Source organism: Echiichthys vipera (genome assembly GCF_963691815.1).
Source record: "Echiichthys vipera genome assembly, chromosome: 9".
Lineage (NCBI taxonomy): Eukaryota > Metazoa > Chordata > Actinopteri > Perciformes > Trachinidae > Echiichthys > Echiichthys vipera.
The window spans coordinates 5,260,588-5,280,880 of NC_139834.1; the positions used below are offsets into that span (position 1 = coordinate 5,260,588).

The window sequence follows — 20,293 nt, forward strand, 5'->3', positions numbered from 1 at the left end:
TCCCCAGAGCCTGCTTCTGTTGCCTGTGTCTGGTCCGTCGAGGCCCCTCATCTTCACTGCCACCCGTGCAGCAGCGCACCCGACGCAAGTGGTGGGCCCACAGGATGGAGAGGAGGGAGGTGCCTTGATATTTTAAATGTAGGTCTTTAGAGTCATTTATAATTAACATTAATTATATATTACGTCACAATTAAATTGACTGACTGATCCCTGTAATTAAGTTTCTTTTTGCTCTGAGATATATTCACAACTGAAATGTAATCATCATTGAACATTTAGAAGGGATTCAAATACACAACTGCGAATTTCGTTTGTGAAATTTAAATGATTTCATTGCTTTTATTGTGGTGATCATACCGGTGTCCGATCTGTCTTAAGTAGGGATGGAAAATGAGGATGTTCTTTTGGGGACAGATTAGGTCATGATTGTGTTCAAAATTGCATATATATTTTTTTTGTATGATTGTACTAATCTATACTTTTGTTTTCTTGTTCCAACCTTGTACATTTGCAAATAACCTTCATAAAAACAAAACAGAAAAAGAAACAATGCGATTGCAAAAGTCAACCTGACAACTGTCACTGTCCGGCCCTGGTGATCATTTCTTTAAAAAAAAAGAAAAAAAAAAAGACAATGGACACAAGAAAATCCTTTTTTTACTAAAAGAATAAATTTTATTTCAGCACTGTAAGTCATTTCCCAACCAGTACAAACATGACTGCCATCTTTGTCTCTTTCTGAACCATTCCTCCCCTCCCTCTGTGAGGTCAGACCACCAACAGCCAGACAAATTAAAAAAAAACAAAAAAAAAACGCTTTCTTTCTCATCTCTCCACAAACAGTCCGGTGCTTCCATAATGCTAATGATGACAAATGATACCAACCATAATTATAACAGCGATAATGAGGAGAATATATCTAGAACAAGAATATGGATCAATTTGAACCCTTTTGTTGTTGTTGTTGCTGCACAGCTAAGTTTTGGGGCGGCCCTGGGTACTGTCGTGTGGCCGAGGGTGCGACTGACCCGACCCAGTCAGCCTGACTGGGTCTCAGCCATTGGAGGGCAGGGACGGGGATTATACTGGAGCTTAGGGGCTGTTGAGGGAGGGAGTGGCAGTGTAGATAGAGACAGACAGAATAGGGAACCTTTATTCAAAACTGGACAAATTGCTGCAAAAATCCTGCAAATAGAGATCAGAACAGGTACAACATAACCGGTGACTCCTTTCCACATTCTGTATGACAGACGATAATACTGTTTTGACTTCCACAATACAACATAGTACATTTCTATTCCGGGACTTTTGGTTCTCTTTAACAATTGTCGAGCTCTTCGGGCTGGACGGGGCACTCTCTGATCATCGCGTCATCGCTCACAGAGAGAGGGAATTTCCCTCACAACACTTCAGCTGAGATTTGATTCCATTTTTAATCAGAAATACATTTTTGTGGATTATTAAATCTGTCTTTTCAGGCTGCAATGATTACTTTCTCAATTGAACTGATTTTTGATGATAAAATGTCACAAAAATAATTTTTAAAAAATGTTAGGATTTCCAGAAGATATAACATTTACTGTCACATTACATTAAAAAAAAAAAAATTATCAATTAATCTGCCAACAATATCAGAAATGCTCTTTTATTCGACACACAGTACAGAGAGAAAATTCTTACATTTCAGACACTGGAGGCAGCAAAGTTTTGGGCATTTTTTGTTTGGAAAATAACTAAAATTCTTAATTGGTTCGTACGACTTTTTAGGGATGAAATTCAAGCGCTTTCAAGGTACTTGAGCCAAAACTCTCGACACGGTTATTGCATCTAAACTGGACAGCAGATGGTGGTCCAACGGAAAAAACATGTCAATCTCCAACAAATATAATCAAACAAATGTGACGACGGGATTGTTTCATTTTAAATATTTAAAAGATTTCAGTTTACATGAGTAACATGAGAAACATTACATCATGTTGAAGCTGAAGTCTTTTAACCCTGAAAACGCTTCTAAAAAAGCCAAAACGTCCGAACCTGCATCGAAATTGTTGATGTATTTTCTGTCAATAGCCTTGTGCGAGCCATATCTTAAGATATGTATAAATGTTTACATATTTTGCTGTTTATTCATACTCATATTACTGGAGTAATACATTTCGCAGCTAACTGACAAACAATCATTGCAGTTCTAGATAAAATTCAGCCAACGGAAAACCTGGAAATAGAGATTTTGTTTCCTTAAAACAGGTCTGAAATTGCAGATTTGTCTTTTAACACACATGCAAATTATTTCCCGCTTGCACAGTCCATTTGAAGGCTGACTCAGATGTGTGTGTTTTGAGGAGAATTCAGCCACGTTCAGCAGTTCCCGCGCATGAAGAGACGAGTTACAAGTAATACGTCGCTCTGTCAATCTGTGGGGATTTTAAAAAGGCAAGTTTGAGAGCACGACAATTACATGTAAGAAAAAAAAATGCAAAAGAGGGCGCCAAAACCCCAGCACGACTGAAAGCATATTTGTCGGGTTCCTTCGTGCGTTATCGAGTATCGTTCCGAGCGCGTGCACATGAAGAAGTTGCGAGGAGCGAGCAAATTTACCCGCGGTGCATGAAACAAACCTTGCTGTCCGCTCAAAAACGCCTTTCTTTCCCTGTCTGTCTGCGTCTCCACGAAAACCACCTCAGACTTGGATAAATCATACGTGCTGTAATGTCATTATATTTATATATAGAATCATACTCATCAGAAAAGTTGTTACTCGGGGGGGGGGGAAAACCGTCCATGTCGAGGGGACTATAGGGGGCTTTATAAGGGGTGGGGGGGATCCTAGGTGTACTTTGGTTCTCAGGTGTTTACAAGAGATGTTTTGCTGCTTTGTGCAAGGGCGCAGAGTTCAGCTTAGATTGATAATGAGTCGACCATGAAATTGTTATCAGGGATATTACGAGAATCATAACATAGTGCAGACGACAATTTTCATTTCGAAAAAAAAAAAACGGGCAATATTTACTTACGCACATAATAAACGGTGGTCTAAAGATGCCATATAAAATACAGGTAAGGAAAATCGCAATCATTACAGTTCAAATCTCTAGGTTGGCTAAGCGTATTTCAGTACTAACTGAAGCGATGGTAGAAGGATTAGATTAGAAGATGTAATAACATTAAAAATAGTAAGAAAAAACACATTTTTGCACAATTGAATAAAACCGTTTTTTTTCAGATTTTTTTTTCCAGACTCTGGCTAGATACATACAGAAACTTGATTATCAACGTTAATATAACCTTTACTGTTAGTTGGGTTCGATTAAGGGGGCGGGGCAGCCCGAAGAGAAAAAAACAAAACAAAAAGAGAGAAAGAACGGCCAATAGAAACGGTCCTAAGAAGGGCTAAAAAGGAGAGGCAGAGAGAGAGAGGTGGTAAGAGTGAAAGGGAGAACTGAAATACAGGAAGTGGCGTGGGTATGGGGGGGGGAGGGGTTAACCTGTGTGTGTCAAATGTGTGCGTGTGTGGGACTGCTTTTAATGCGAATCAGTGGGCATGGTGTGTGTGTGTGTGTGTGTATGTGTGTCTGTGTGTGCGCTCTATGAGGAAGATTAGGGGCAAAGAGAAGAAGAGAATTTTTTTAGGGGGGCGGAGGGAAGGGTTGAGAAAAAGTGTCATAGCAGGAGGGGGCGGGGTCAGGATAACAAGCATAAAAATCACTGATCAAATATCTATTGAACTAAAACAGACAAGGACGAGAGAGGGACACTACATCATGTATTGTGTTGACTTTTTTATCCATACTAGCTACTGTGTAACTCAGGGTTTAACATCTATGTTATCTGTGTGTGTGTGTGTGTGTGTGTGTGTGTGTCGCGTTGTGTGTGTTGTTGCTGTTGTTTTTTTCTTGTTAAAATCTGTCCATGCAAACTTGAAAATGTGTGATTTTTATTTCTTGATTTTTTTTTAAAGTTTTGTTTTTTTAAGTCAGTAGAATGTGTTACCAAAAATGATCTCTGATGAACCGACGACCACTCCACTGGGAACTGAAACTGCACAAAATCACTTCAGCACGAAAGCAGAGAGAATGCTGCTGGTAACAAATGCAACTGAATACCTGTGTGTGTGTGTGTGTGCGTGTTTTATATCTTTGTTTGTCTGCATGTATGTATGCGTGCGCGTGTAACTGTTATCTGGCGAGCGAATCGAGTAGAGGGCATCGTATACCGGATCACGCTCTGGCTCGCCGCAGAAAAAGCCATCTCCTAACAATGTACTGTTGCGATACACATTTGTACTCATGTCAAAAGTTGAAAGCAGTTAAGTATATGACTCCTAGTAATTCTAGACTTAGTATTTTCGGCCAGTGGAGCTATATTCTCTAGCCTAGTCTTGGTGTCCTTGTATTACAGCCCGACGCTCATTACCTACTCTTAACCTATGAACACCTACGGCACTCGTATGCTTAAATCCCTACCAATAACGGCTAGAACAAGTCATTTTGGTGTTGGTGTAAGAGACGGCGGCGCAGCGCGGCCTGGCCCCTCGTGACGGATGAGTGTAGGCCTACACTCAACGGCTGGGTCAACTGTCAAGGTTGAGTTCCTAACTGAGGGGATGTCTGACGCGACTACATTAACACTTACATATATAGTCAGGGTTTTGTCCTTCAAAAAACGGCATTTCCAAAGAGCTTTCTCTTTTTTTAATCCATGTCAATTTTGTGGCACAGAAAAGAGCATCATCAACATAGTAAGAAAATAAGGTGCTTCTTGTTGACTTGCCCTTTTTTTTTAACATGGCGAGCTCATTTCAACCTCTCCTTTTGTAAGTTTATAGAGATTACAATGTTCATGGCCAGCATCTCTCTCAGGCAGTGTCTTGTCGGCCTTACTGCTTATTTATCTATTTTTACATTTGCAGTTGTGCTACCGGCTGAGTGGTGCGTTGTGTTATTTCCGTAGTCTGATGAAACCTACTATGGGGGACACATCTCATTCTCTACAAACACAAGTGCTCTAATAAAAGAATTCATTCTCTTTAGAAGTCTCAGATTGTGAGCGGCACACTCCGGTCCGCCGCGAGGCCTCCCTCTCTCCTGTCGTGTGATCCGACCCATAAAGCCTCCGCCGTGTTCGGACCGAGGTGCTTCGGGGCAGGGAAGTGCTTCCTGCTGGTCTAAAGTGACACACCAGAGTTGTGGTGTTTGGGCTGTCGTATTGACAACCGTGACTCAATCACCACTAGAGTGGCTTGGGGGGGGGGATCTTTGAGGCTTTGTCGCCGCACCCCTTTATATATGTATATATATATAGATATATATATATATCTATATCTCTCACTGGCTGCCTCAGAGGGCGAGCCTTTTTAAAATACACTTTGGAAATAACTTTTAGAAATCTGAAAAGATTCCCAGGAATCCTCGACGTGGAGAATTAGGAGACTTTTCAGCTTCAACATCGTGACTGAACGCGTGAGGCCAGTCTGAAGGGAACTCTGCCTGGCAGCAGTTACCCGAGATCCACCTCACTGTCTATTTTTTTCCACTGGGCAGCATTATTCTTTTCTTTTTGGCCTTAACTCCAGAAGGTGCCTCAGAGTTTTTTTTATTTCTTTATCACCTGGTAGAAGACTGTCCAGTGTGGTTTAACATTTTTTAAAACAAAGTGCTTCTTTGTCTGAAACCACTCTGTTCACATTCTGACGTCTCTCAAATAGATCTCTACCTTTAAATGTAGTTCTACATGTCATAACGATTTATTCAGGCGCAGGGGACACCCCTCTCAGACTGTCAATTCACCTGTATAGGGGCGAGTTCAAATTCCTCATAAGTAAAGACGACATTAAGTGCTTCTGTTAGGGTAATACAATCAAAGCTTTGGGAGAAAGGGACACGGGGGATGGGAGGATAATATAATAATGCACTTTCTTTTGGAGGAGCGGGGTAACATCTTGCATACTTTAGGGCTTAAGGTGCATAAATTCATGGGGTCTCTTAGTACGGCTAAGCACTAGGCTATGCTACATGGGGCAAAGTAAGATAGCACGCTAATACCATGGTGGTGCAGAAGTGCTCCTGTGATAGATAACCAATCGATCGATAAAAGGGGTCCGTTGCTAGATCGTACACTAACGTTGTGTGTTTAGCAATGCTGCAAGCGGGGAGACGAGGGTCACTGCACAGAACAATGGTACATCACTTTGTTAAAATCTTACATTTTCTCTCTGAATTCATGTAAGACAAAGCTCACACGAGACGGCTATGGCAACAGACCGCATCAACGCGTAACTACGGACCGCGGCGACCAGGCCTAGATGCTGCAACCGCGGAAACCACATCCAAATCTGTCGCTGTAACCGCGAGCTCAGCATCTTTGTGCTGAGATTCAAACAATGGGACCATTTAAAAAACACTAAATAAGTTTAAATAAGTGGCAGGGCATAATGGGGGCGGGGCTTCAAGCTTATTTTACTCTGAGTGCGTGTGGGGAGGCATTTAGGATTTTCGAGGGGTGGGGCGCTTACAGACTCATGGAGAAAACCTCTCTTCGTAAAACAATGTAAAACCACATGAGAAAACTAAAAAGGAAGTAACAGCTAACTGCTCTAGCCTATCACGTGGAGCAGCAGGGACGGCCTCCTGCTCCAGGTGATGACATGCGTCAGCTAGCAGGGTGGGGCTACAAAAACAGGGAAAGGCAGTCAAACACAGAACTCTCTCAGAGCAGTGCATCCCGGGAAGGACGCTGTCACTCCTCCTTCTGTAGCGCTCCGTCTGACGGGCAGTCGTCAAGGCAACAGGGGGCCTCCACTTCCACCCCCTCTGATTGGTTGTCTCTGCTGGCTAAGGCACACGGGATTGGCTGGGCCAGGGGGGCCAGCTCCAAGGGCTGGCCGATGGCGGAGGCCGCTGAGCTGCCATTCAGCTGCTGGGTCGCAACCTCCGGCATGGAGGCCGCCTCCTCCTCTGAGGGCTTTGGGGGACTGCTGGATGGAGGGGGCGGCGACGTCTGGAGGAGGCGGTTGGACAGAGTTTTAAGATGGCAAGTAGGAACGTGACAAAGAGGGAATTCACAGCTGAGATCAGTGTTCATGTAGGGAAAAGAGTACAAGATTTTGTGTCAGAGTTTCATACCTGTGTTCTATTGGTAGGCGTCTTTTTCACCGTCCGTACTTTAGCTGTAATCTCTTTACCCCTCCTGTGATGAAGAAACAGAAATACGCTCAGATCAGAAAAGTATCCGTAGTGCTGCTTTAGGGCTCGATATCACAGTGTTTGGTTTTAGTAGAAAACATCTTATTTGAACTTTTTTGCTGAGTGTTAGCAGACCCCATTAATTTTTGACCAACGAGAAAGACTTAGTTCAATTTCCACAGACAGCTGGAGATTTGTACCGACTGCGCAGCCCGATGTGTGCATTTACTGGAACTGCTTGCGCCTCCGTGCAACTGGTAGAGGGCTGCAGCTCTCCATGGAGCGTATATGTCCGAGTGCGTCTTGCCGCAATCCACCTGCGAGGTTGCCAGCTGCGCTTCTGCCCGGCACACAGGCTTACGTAAGCTCCTGCCACCGCGCCAGCAAATCACATTTCAAGCTTAATCTTCTAGTAAGTACGTGGCTCCCACGACCAGGACGGGACCCACGGTGGAGTATAACAAGCAGACACACTGCTAACAGATAGTTATTAACATCCCTCGTAGCGATGTAAATCCATGCAGTCAGATCACTTCCGATCTCAGCTCTGATGAACTTCTCTAAATAGGAGTTGGGTTTTCAGTGCGTTTACATGCACACCAGTAACCCGAAAATGGTCTAATCGGATTATTGAAGTCCCCCACATTTAGAAGAGCGGGGCGGAATGACGGGAGTAACTTGACCTCCGGTACAGTAGGTTGTGCTGCGCCAACATACAGCTGGTCGGAATCGGCTTTTTCTTCCGGTTCATCTTTGTCAAAATCCCAGAATTACGATTACGGTTTAATGGTTAACCTCGTATTGTTTTTTTTTTTTACGTTGTCTTTCGCACCATCGCTTTCCTGTTTATTCTATTTCAAAAGCCACTGCCGCGGAGTGGGGAATTATAACCAACGGAGCATGACGCCAAACTCAATAATAATCCGGGAAGGCTGTTGACATGCACGAATAATCGGGGTACTGAAGGAGTTATCTAGGTCTGCAAACTGGAGTATGAAAACTACGATTTTACCTGGCGTACGGTGTTTACAAGGTGAGAGAAGCCAGAATTTTCCCTGTAAAGCGAATATAATCAGTTCTTTACAGTCGTTTTGCGTTTTTTTTAAATAAAGAAAATCCATTAAGATCATTTGTGAAAATCAGTGCTCACATGAAAGTGTCTGCTCCGTTCAGCAGGAGTCAGATTCAATCATCAAAATGTGCATCTTTACAGCATACGTAATGTTTTTACAACCTTGAAAAGCTGGTGGTTTCTCATCTAAAGACTATAACCACAGAGTACATCCACGCGCTACGACAACCGCATTCATTCTCAGTCGTCAGCTGTATGGATGAAAAGATCAACATCTCACTCACCCTCTCCCTGCTCCCACTGACACCACCTGCATGTTGAAGCCCCCTCTCCCGCGGACTGGTTTGTTCCCAGCCCACTGGCCAACGACCATGCCAGCTATCTCCAGCTTCCCTCCCTGAGGGGGGATGGACTGAAGGCCTGAAGAAAGAAGGAAAGAAGTGAGACTTTTCTTGCTGTACAGTCTCAAATAATCTACAGCTGTGCATAACTTGAATTAGCAAAGAGAATAAGTGTAGAGAAAAAACATAACTGTACCTGGGAAGGCTCTGGGTCTGTGCTGGGCGGGGTGATGTGGGTGATGTGGATGATGTGGGTGATGATGAGGCATGCCCATGGGGCGAGGTGGGTAGAGGGGAGGCATGGGGTAGAAAGGGGGCACCATAGCTGGGGGGAGGAAGGCAGGAGGTGGAAGAGGAGGGGGAGGAGGAGGAGGGCGGGACAGGTTGATGCCCTCGAGGATTGCCTGACGCATCTTCTCCACCTTGGACACCAGCTCCTCCTGCAGAGGCAGAGACGACTGTGAGTCTCTACTGTATGTTGACACAACACACAGCCCGGGTACGTCTGGGCGGGGCCACTGAACAGGTTACGATCGATTTGTACCGTGCCCGAACGCCACCCCTCCCTGCTCAGCTTTCGCATAAGTGATGTTGTTCTAGTGTAGAAAAGGGAGCTGCAGACAAACCCAGATCCACTCCTGACCGGAGGAGAAACTGCAGGTTGAAGGTGGCAGCGTAGTCGGATCTAGGTCTATGATGCCGTTTGATATTAGAGGCATCAGTATTAAACTGAGACTGTTTCATAACCGTGTACAAACTCCTTGTAGACGCTTTAATAGCAGTCCATTTAGTGTTTTGATTAGGACAGAACCTGAATATTTAAATACCCATTCGTTGGGTAGGATATTAGCTTTATCCAAAATGTACCTGCACACTGTCTTACTTGCAAAAATGGTTTAATAAATAGCAATGTTTTGGTACAAGACCTTCATCGAGCATCAGGTTGCCTTTGAATAAACTTTTTTTGGACTCACTCTTCCCTTTCCTACACACCTGTCTTGTACCTTTAAGTGACAGATATGATAAGTATCCTTCTGTTTTGCAAAATTTAAGAATAACAATGATTAAAGAAATAACACTTTAAGTGGAACTGAAACACACGTGTTGCAGCAGTGTAGAACATGAACGCAGGCTGAAATTCACTGACTTGTTCTGAGCAGAAGAAGTCTACTAGCAACTAATTTATTAACTCTGCAAAGCTGTGCCATCCATCTCAGCCGGGAACGGAGAAATGTCTAACTGAGTAATGTTATAACGGAGCAATCTGATGTGTGTAGAGGTGTGTGTGGTTATACTGCAGCAGCGTGGTGTCGTTTTCAGCTGATTCAACGAAGAAAAGCACACTTTACAGCCAATCATGCTCTCAGTTCAGTCCACCATCAGCTGCCACAGGATCACATACACACATACCTGCCCCTCACACATGTCCAGCAGGGCGGCCCGGTCACGAGCGGCCCGGGCCAGTTTGCTCTGAAACAGTTTGCCGTCAAAGAAGCCCCAGGGGCAGCAGTGTTCCCATGGCAACGGCTGGCCGCACACATCATTGATGAACAGCGCAGTGTCCACACCAGCCATGAAGAGAGAGGCTAGCTGCACGCCGCGGGCATCCACCTTCTCCACCTGACAGCAAAACACAAAGAACAAGAGCATTTAAACTAGAGAGAGTGACAGTGCAGAAGAAGCACTGAACACATGATGTGTTGTAGCCGTCATATTTTCACATCTTAAACCCTTTACACGAATAAACGGCACAAAAAAATCCCACTTCCTTTGTGTTAACATTTTTAAGACCATTGAAAGTTCGATTTAAGACATTTCAATAGCAATTAATGTCTTTGTTTGTTAGATTAATGAATTCAATGCCTTTTAAGACTTTTTAAGGATCCGCAGGAACCCTGATAAATCTATTGGAATGTATTGCTTTTTAATTGTATTATGTCGCATGGATGTCTGCCTATGACAAAACAAAATGTCTATATTTATGTTTGGATATGATGGAGTTCGTTTGAATAATTTCCAGTTAATTCCCATGGAAAGTCTCTGTAAATTCCGTTTGCGGCGCTAGTAAGAAGCAAGGGTCTCACCTTGAGCTCCTGTAGCTGGTCGGGTTCGTAGAGCTGGCTGGAAACAGCCTGAGCTAGAAAGGCATCCAGCTCATGTCTCTGGAGGATCCTCCCTCCAGGCCACTGCATCATATACCTGAGAGAGAAGGGAAACAAAGCGTACTTTAGAGAAGCAACACAGTCTGCAGTGTGCTGATGTCTACAGTTCACGGACAGGAGCATGCAGTAGAAACCCATTACAAAGCTCTCGTTATATAGGGCTGGTAAGTCTCGCCCCTGTAATACGGCTTCCTGTAGACCCCATGAGACAGAGAAATGGAAAAATTATTTTCTGGTCCCAGTCATTATCTGTCCTGGATTACACACATGATGTTTGCGGATTTAAATGATCATTTTTCATGTTCAGAGTTTGACAGTTTATTGTAAGATTGTTCAGTGAAAGGCACTGGAAAAAGCCTCATGAGAATGACTACATTTCATGTTCCTATGTCTTTCCGTCCATTTCTCAACTCTGAGTGCTGCTTCCTCGTGTTACGGTCAGACGGGAAAGGAAAGAAAGAACACCCGTTCTTGCTGGAATATGAACATTCTGGCACAAAACACACTGACATCTTGATCTCAATCTTGGCAGAAGACTTAAACAACTAAATCACTCACAAAAATAGTTTAATAAGACTTTTCTGCAGATGGACAAACCGACCACTTAATAAGAGAACATGCACTTAACATCTGGAGAGTTACTGAGCAAAATATTCAAATTAACTCATGGGCATATTGGCATTACATTTTAAATGTCTTGCCAAAGCACAATCACAAGAGACAATGCCTTCAACTGACAAAACATAAGATTAAATAATCGATTCATTGTTTTACTATAAAATGTCAACAGGACAACACACACCTTGTAGCACACTAAACCAAAACAACAACCAGCGGTGGTGTGGAGCCCCATCATACCTGAGCACGCAGCACATGAGCAGCAGATGCTGTGGGACCTGTGCTGGGTTGAGGAGGGCTGGGCAGTCAGAGCGTAGGCAGGCCAGGAAGGCCCTGGTTCTCCTAGAGCGGTCCTCGCTGGCGCGACCCAACCACAGCCGCCGCAGGTTGGGGCAGGTCCATTCCCGAAAACACAGGGCCGGGACCAGCTCCGGAGTCAGGGCTGACTTGGCTTTACCGCTGCTCCACTCTTTGACGATCACTGGAGGAACTTGAAACACAAGAGGCAAGGAGAGCGTAAAAAATCGACATGGATTGTTTTTAAAGAACTTGTTGGTATGATCGATTCATAAGAAACAACGATATAGATGTTCCGGTGCAGCGGGGTTTGGAGCAGTTAGGGCGACATCGAGGTATCACGGCACACAAGTGTATTTATCAAACGGTATCATTTTCAATACCATCAAAAATACAGACGCTCATGCAGAGATGCTGTTTTAAGGTGGTCAACCCTCAACCCGAGGTCGGTCTCTACTCCTGGAACAAGTGGCTGGCCCAAAAAACTGCCAGTGACTGCCAGTGGAATAACTTCATTAAAGGAAAAATACAGCTGCCTGTTTTGATTAGTTTGAGTTTAGTTTCCATGATAAAGGTGAGCCAACCAACACGGACGGAGCTGCCATTATGTGCCTCAAGAAAGTTGCAGCTTCAGCCTCCCGTCAGAGCTCAGGCGGAAGGCAGAGAGCTCAGAGTCCGACAGCAGCAGCTCCTCCTGCGGCCAGGTGAGGGGCTTGCCCCTCCCTGACCATGATTGACATTAACAAATTGCATGATGTCAAATGCATGATGATGAACAGTAAGTATACTTCGCTACGGAATAAGTGTCTGTCGGCCTCCTTCGCTTCTGTTTGAGTTACTGCGAACAACCCGGCGCCGTCGCACCTACGCACCCGGCAAGAGTCAATGGAGGAGGGGCATTTATTTACAATCTATTCATTATTCTATGAACAATAAGTATCTAAACCCAGCGAGAGATGCACGATCCAGATTTTTCCGATCCAATCCGATGCCGATACCTGGGCTGAGCGTATCGGCCGATACCCGATACTTCTGTTGAATGAATGAAGCGTATACCTGTCCATGTGAGTGAAGGCATCATTCACATTTAGCCTTGTTAAAAAAAGGTAACAAATTAACACAGAGAATAAACGTACTTAATATTATTATTAACAAAGTGTACATAAAATGCAAAAATGAATAAATAACACTTCAGGTAAAGTGCACTAAAAACAGATGTTTTAAAGTGTAATATAAAACCCTGACTGTTGTTGCAAACATAGAATTGAAGTAATTAGATGCTGCATCTGTATTGCCGTGTATGATAATAATAAAAAAGAAATGACTGAACTAGAATCCAATCCAGCTAATTAGTCGGTGCATCTCTAAATCCAGCAACCCGGCCCCGGATAAGCGGTTGAAGATGAGTGAGTGAATGAGTGTGATTTCAACCTAAAATGACATGTTTCATATTTCTTAATATCTCTACATTTATTTATTTATTAGAGAAAAAAGGGAATGAATGAAATCAGTAATTCCTCATCGGTCACGCAGGACCGATTCTCTATATATAGATCTGTGGAAAGCTTTAACCTTTGGCTGCACTCCCAGAAACAGATCTAAGAATAAATGTGAGCACATGTACAATACATATATTCTTAAGAACAACAACAATCTACTCACAAGCCATATTCTCTACTCAAGTCTAGCCCAGACCTTACCTTCCAGGGGAGCCCTTTTGCGGAGAGCGAGCCTCTCCAGGCGGCGGTGTGTTTCAGCCAGACTGAAAAGGACGCCGTAGGCATACTGTCTGGCAGCACGGAAGAGCAGAGAGGCAGGAGGCAGCTCAGAGTTACACTCGTCCTCTATACACACTGGCATCTTCATCTCTCCCTGCAGGGGCGCGGCGTGTAGAGGGAGAAGAAAGGACAAAGGGAAAGAGGAGGAGAGATTACAGGGACGCTGTAGTGAGGTCCATACATTAACACATCATGAAGTAAATGTTGATTTCATAATGTTAGAATAAAATTCTACAGAATAAAGACAACACCAGCGTAAAGATTGGTTCCCGATAAACCTCGCTTGCAACTGGGAACGATCTCCCGGGGAATATGAAGGCTCGCTTTACGGCATAAAAGAGAAAAGCCCTGATGTTGCATCTATATTTACTATGAAAGAATAAAATAGAGCGCTTACCATACAGCTTACAAGTAGGAATGTCATCATGTGAGGTTTTGATATCACGATTATTGTCAGGGGAAATATCACGGTTTCACGATGATTAATGAGTGAATTTATTATTGGAAACTCTGGAAGGAAAATAAAACCCTTCAGCCTACTTTCTCTGTGAAATATTCAGGTTGAGCACGTCAACGTGTCCACTTCTTTCTCAAAATATTGTGACTTTTTGTTTCCAATCTTTCAACTTTTTTCACCAAATATAAATCTTTTGTCACAATTTTCCGACTCTTTTCTCTCAAAATATTGCAACTTTTTTATCCAATCTTCCAACTTTTCTTACACAGTATTACAACTTTTTTCTCCATCTCCCCTCGAGATGTAGACAGCAAACGCTTTGCTTTTTTGACTGCAATTCCTGATAAAGACGTTCAGCTGTGTTAAATCTTGAATATGTCGCCAAATGTCATTAATATCTTAGAACAGGTACTATTTCCTGCTGAAACAGGCGGAAAACATCCAGAGTAACTGTGAAAACTACCTGACAAAAGAAGAATACGGACGAGTCAAGGAAGGCAAAGAGGGAGAGTGATAAAAAAAAAAAACTTTTAAAAGCTACATTGTTTAGCCGGTGTCGGGCTGACTGGATCGATCTCCTTGTTCTTGTGAAAATCAATGGACAGAAAATATGTCATCATTGCACAGTTTGTTTAGAAACAAATGTAGTTTGTCCTGTGTCGTTGGTAACGTTAGCTCTGAAGGAAAAAAGAAAACGATCCTGTGTCTTTGCAACGGCGGCACCAACAATATTAGCACTCTTGCAAACATAATTGAAACATGAATGAAACGGGGGGGGGGGGGGGTTGTCGGAAAGTTCACCTTGGTCAATATGTGGTAAATCTGGGGGTACATCAGTCCTCTTCGGTGTCTGTGCTCGGCTACACGAAGAACCTCGGCGCTAACCTTAAAAGGAAGAAATGAAAACAGGAAACGTGTTGACAAAGTGCAACTTTTTCAACACAACCTACAACCGTGTTATTTGGCTTGAAATATGATTTCTGTAAAACTCTCATGGACACACACCTGAGGCAAAGGGGGTGTGGTTATGTCCATGTGACTCCGCGTCGCCATAGACAGCAGTGACGGAATGTGTGACACACTACCGTTGCCTTGGGAACCGTCTCCAGGGGCCGAGCCCCCTCTTCCAGTAGGATCCTCCCACCTAGAGGGCTTGTCCGTCAAATGGCTGAGGAAAAAAAAGGGTTTATGGTGGTGTTGAGTCATCCCGTGTGTGTGTTTATACAATAGCAGAATTTCTGCACAGAAAGCGTTTACTCAAAACACATTTTTGAGCCGATGAAAGAAGGTGGCTCAGGCTCTATCTGCTGGAAGTTGCTTGACATTCTGTATCCTCTATACCAGTGGTTCTCAAACTTTGTACATGACATACCAGCTCAGAAAATATCAGGCTCTCTCAAGTAGCACCACTAAGACCAATGTTAAAATACAGTAGAGTAGGCCGACACTATTAAGGTTTATTCTAATCAGAAGATTATCTATTGTTGAGCCACGCTGTATGAAGGGGTAGCATCAGAACGGACATGTCAGTGTTTTCAAACCAATCATTTTACCTCTGCTCACTCTCTTGAAATGCAGTGCTGTACAGTACCTGTAACCCGTGAACACAGACTGTTACTCCTGTACAACGCGTGGCTTAGTCTTGTATGCGTTTTAAAATCCTGGGAGATGATTTGATCTGCCTGTATGCCTTTCTCCTCCAGGGCAGTTATATCAGTGCCAAGACATACTGTAGTTGACTCTGTTTACCTATATCTTCTCATCTCCATGCATACAACACAACATTCAAGTGATGACTCAGTTTTGTACCAAAATTAAGAAACTAGATAAGACTTGAGCAGAATGTAATATTGAATTGCACTGTATTTACTGTACATCATAAGAGTTTGGCTGACAGGGTACATCACACACGTAGGTGGGTGGGTGGGTGGGTAGGCATGCAGGCATCAAGCATTATTATTTTATACGAGTAACGTATCAAAGTTTAACGTACTGTTAACACCCTCCACTAGGGTGAAACGGTTTTCATTATTGATTGACCTGCCGTTTCTTTTCTAGATTAATCGTTTATCGTTAATTTTGAAAAACATGCTCAGGTCATATACGTTGTAAAAACTGCTGAAGGAGAAAAACGTTAAGGCGAAGTGCATGTACCTAGCCCGGCTGAGGATGATGGTGGGATCCCAAGGAAAAAACTTTCCAGCCGGTGCTTAAAGATTTCAACATCCAGGCTTAAGTTGACGAGCAGGATAAAGTAGAACGAGAGCTGGCCAGACACAGGTGGGAGATACGGGTCGCTAATCAAGGAGGGCGGAATGTCAGCAACTTTACGGAAGAAGACTGTTTTCGTTTTTTTCTTCTCTTGAAGTCACCGGTAATATTGTGCAAAACGTATTCACAGCTATGAGCAGCTGTGAATAATTTACTGTCAGATGGGCTTTAATGGTCTTATTACCCTCCAATTTCAGTGGTGTTGTTGGGCTATTTATATTTTATATATACATGTTTTTATCTATTACTTTTTTTGAAACCTTCAAGTTTATACTTATTTTTCTCTTATTAATATTTATTTACACGTTGCTGAGTTCAGGATGTAACAATAGCAGATTATCTGGTCGTTCTGGTTTGTGGCATCAGCTGCGATTGACTCATTATGGGTGATTTACACTCATTTACACTGTAGGGCCGCAGCAGTTTACCCAATGGAGTGGGTCTGCCGCACAATGTGACATTATCCCGGAGGGTTTCCAGCAACCTCTGCCCAGTTCTACACGGGGACTTGCCACTACTGGAGACAGGCCAGTTGAGGACTTGGAAGCCAGTTTGTTGTGTCTGATTTCTGATGTTCTTTATTGGAAATTGTACATAGTTTTTTTCCCTTTTTGTGTTACTTCCTTGACAACTGCTAGAACTTTTACAACAGGTGATGGTGCACAAGGATTAAGGATTAAAAGAAGTGTAACATGGATGGTTTGGCTGTAGTCAGCTACGATATAAAGGCTCTGGGAAATCCATTTAAAAAGAAAGAAAATACTTAACCAACTCAACGCTTTATAATGTTCAGCCACAATGTTACAAGAGAAACATCTCTCTGAGGCAGAATACCTGAAATTAAAGAGGGACTGGGTGGAACAAAAATACAGTGCATCTAATGGAGGAGGGAGGAAAAGGGGCGTTGCTATCCTATTTAGAAAGAATGTTTTTTTTTAACTGTGAAAAAGTATTGAAAGACTCAAGATGCCGAGAAAGCATTTGATAGACCGGACTTGACATTTTTGGAGCAAACAATGGCTCAAATTGGCTCTAACGAAAACCTTCTAGAGTTGGATTAGTGTTTTATATGAATCCGCGGTCAAGAGTCAGAGTTAATGGTCAATTCTCCGATTTCTTTGATCTGAGACGGGGGACAAGACAGGGGGACGTGCTCTCACAAGCCCCGTTCGCTCTAAGACATTGAGCCTCTTGCAGAAGATTAGAATCTCATCCCCTTATACAAAAAATAGGGGATGAGAGTGGAAACCAACATAAAATAGCCCTATACGCAGACAACATTTTATTATTTATTGAAAATCCTGTCCACTCAGTCCTGGTTCTTCTACAAAGTCTTAATGAATATGGTCTAGTATCTGGTTATAAAGTTAATCGTAGTAAATCAGAAGCGATGATGGTGTCTGGGGCATGGCCTAACCAGCTTGATGACATAGTGTCCTTTCACAGATCTAAACAAGGTTTCAGATACTTAGGGATCATATTCACTCCCCAGGTAACACAACTATAAAAAAATATTTGGGATATTTAGGAATGAATTGGCAAGACGGGATGTGCTACCATTATCCGTTTAGGGCAGAGTAGAGACTGTTAAATGGAATCTGCTTCCCAGAATTGTGTTCTTGTTTCAGTCTCTCCTAGTCGGGATCCCGACATCAGCCGTCAATATGCTGGACGAGCTTTTATCTAAATTTATATGGCAAAATAAGAGACCAAGAGTGAGACTTAAAACACTCACTCTTGGAAAGGACAAGGGTGGACTCAGCCTCCCCAATTTAAAATATTACTATTGGGCAGGAAAACTAATAGCAGTGGTAGCTTGGATTAACAATGACATAGAATCGGGATGGGTGAATATAGAGCAGACTTCATTGCCAGTAATACCTTTATCCACTCTAGTGTTTCTAGACAAGCAGTCCAAGAAGAAATTTTATCTCAAAAATGTATGGGTGATTAGAGGGACAGCTGCCCTCTCGGGGGCTATGCAGATTACTGGATATCTGGATATCACTTTTAAGAGGTGGGCAGGCAGAAACCTGAGGCTTATTGACCAGTTGTTCAGTGACACTGGTGTACAGCCATTCTCATATCGCCAAGACAAATTCCTTCTACCGAAAAGTGATATTTTCCAATATTTTCAGATAAGGAATTACATCACAAATCATACAGACTGGAATATAATTAAAATGCTCCAACAAACATAGACACTAACTTTATTCAAATAACTAACAACTACCAAATAAAAAGCATGTTTCCCATATATACAGAAATCTGTTACAAGATACACCAGACAATACTTTTTATATCAAAAACAAATGGGTATTTGATGTCATAAAGGTATAAATAGTAACATGTGGAAGGAGTTTGATTGGAAGATGAACAAGGTTCTTTAAGGGCGCACTCACACTGTCCTTCCGCACTGCGACCCAGGCTTTAGGGTACTTGTCCCCCCCTCCCTCTCCCCCCGCGCCCCAGCCCCGTTTGTACTCACACTGCCAGGGCCTCGGCCAATGCTTCTTGCTGTCCATACGCCATCACGCTGTAACACGTCACACGCATTGATCGCGTGTGTGTGGCTTTGTTTACAAATCTTTCCACAGACCTCGGAGTTTTTGTGCGTCTTGTCGACTGTTTTTGAATATTTTCATCCGACCAAATCTGCAGTAAACACTCCACCTCCGCATCACATCAACGTGAACCTTTCACCGCCATTGTTGTTGTTGTTAAATGTCCGCGCATGGTCCGTCCTTCTATTTACATGTCCGAACAGGCGCACATAACGCTACTGCCGTAGGGCTCGTGCTCGTACACGTGCGCACGCTCGTGCTCGTACATGTGCAAACGGCTCCGCTAAAGCCCACCTCTTTCAAGCGGGGGGCCCGCTGTTGGCTTTTAAGCGCGGAACCGGTGCACTCACACTGATTAAAGGTACTAGGCTTTAGCTGAAAAAACGGTTTTGGCCCGGGCCAGAAGGACAGTGTGAGTGCGCCCTCAGACACCTTCTGTGGTAAATTTGTGGATAACCCAGCTGCAATAGACTGTTGGAGAGGATGTGGAGTGGTTGGTGATCACTCACAAATATTTTGGGATTGCCCCATGATGCTTCCTTTTTGGAAGGGGATAAAGAGCAAGATAGATAAAGTTCTGGGAATTAATATACTATTCACCCCAAGTCAGTTTCTTTTGGATCTAACTCCTGAAGGCAGGTACACTAGAGATCAAAAGCACTTGTTACATATACTCTTAATGACTGCTAGGAAAATGGTGAATATAAAATGGATGAATCCACAGCCCCCTACAGTGGCACAGTGGAAACAGAAGCTGAGGGAGGTGTATGGAATGGAGGCTTTAACTGCTCAATTACAATTAAGGTCTGATGTTTTTGTGAGGAGGTGGCTACCTATAGCAAGACACCTCTCTAACTAAGGGGGAATCCTACAGTATGCCAGAATGTACTAACTGTCCACTTATTTATTGATTTCATATGTTTAGTATTAGTATTATTCTTTTTTTTTCTTTTTTCTTGTCCTTCCCACTATCATACATACCGTAATTTCCGGACTATAAGCCGCTACTTTTTTCCCTCGTTCTGGTCACTGAGGCTTATACAACGGTGCGGCTTTTCTACGGCTTACGGTAACACGGGGCGCGCACTACCGAGGATGCGCGAGACCGAGGCAGACATTTGGCGCCAGGTAACGAGAGCAAAACAAAGAGTAGGAGAGCGTCAGCGACAGTTTGCGCGAAGGAAGTGTTCATGCAAACACCCTCAACATGGAAAACAAACGGAGAAGTGCATATGATGCTGCTTTTAAGTTAAAGGCAATCGATCTGGCTGTCAAAGAAGGAAATAGAGCTGCTGCACGTACCTGGTTGGTTATTTTGATAACGTAAACGGCCGCGGGACTGCACTTTTACTGCCGTGTTACAGGCGAGCACTTTGTATTACTTTGCACCGTTGTATTATTTGTACTCTGCACGAATGCTGTTCGCCATGTCAAAGATGTGAAAGTTTGATTGAATGATTGAAAGATTTATTCTTAATAAATGGGACGCTTTGCGTTCCCAAACAGTCATCTCTGTCCCGACAATCCCCTCCGTGGTAGCAGGAACTCCTAT

The 20,293-nt window shown here is 43.3% G+C and overlaps 1 protein-coding gene across 1 annotated transcript in view; it reads right to left on the reverse strand.

Moving 5' to 3' along the window:
• Positions 1–652: 652 nt before the first annotated feature.
• The window catches only part of fam120c (family with sequence similarity 120 member C), a 33,165-nt gene continuing 13,524 nt past the window's right edge, over positions 653–20,293 (reverse strand). Inside the window, exons 8-17 of the mRNA XM_083920109.1 lie at positions 14,912–15,074; positions 14,708–14,791; positions 13,372–13,543; positions 11,615–11,864; positions 10,679–10,793; positions 10,005–10,214; positions 8,791–9,034; positions 8,538–8,673; positions 7,122–7,185; positions 653–6,996 (exon numbers count right to left, since the gene is read on the reverse strand). Of these exons, the coding sequence (XP_083776235.1) occupies positions 6,736–6,996; positions 7,122–7,185; positions 8,538–8,673; positions 8,791–9,034; positions 10,005–10,214; positions 10,679–10,793; positions 11,615–11,864; positions 13,372–13,543; positions 14,708–14,791; positions 14,912–15,074 (1,699 nt within the window). The 3' untranslated portion in view covers positions 653–6,735. The remainder of the gene's footprint in view (positions 6,997–7,121; positions 7,186–8,537; positions 8,674–8,790; positions 9,035–10,004; positions 10,215–10,678; positions 10,794–11,614; positions 11,865–13,371; positions 13,544–14,707; positions 14,792–14,911; positions 15,075–20,293) is intronic.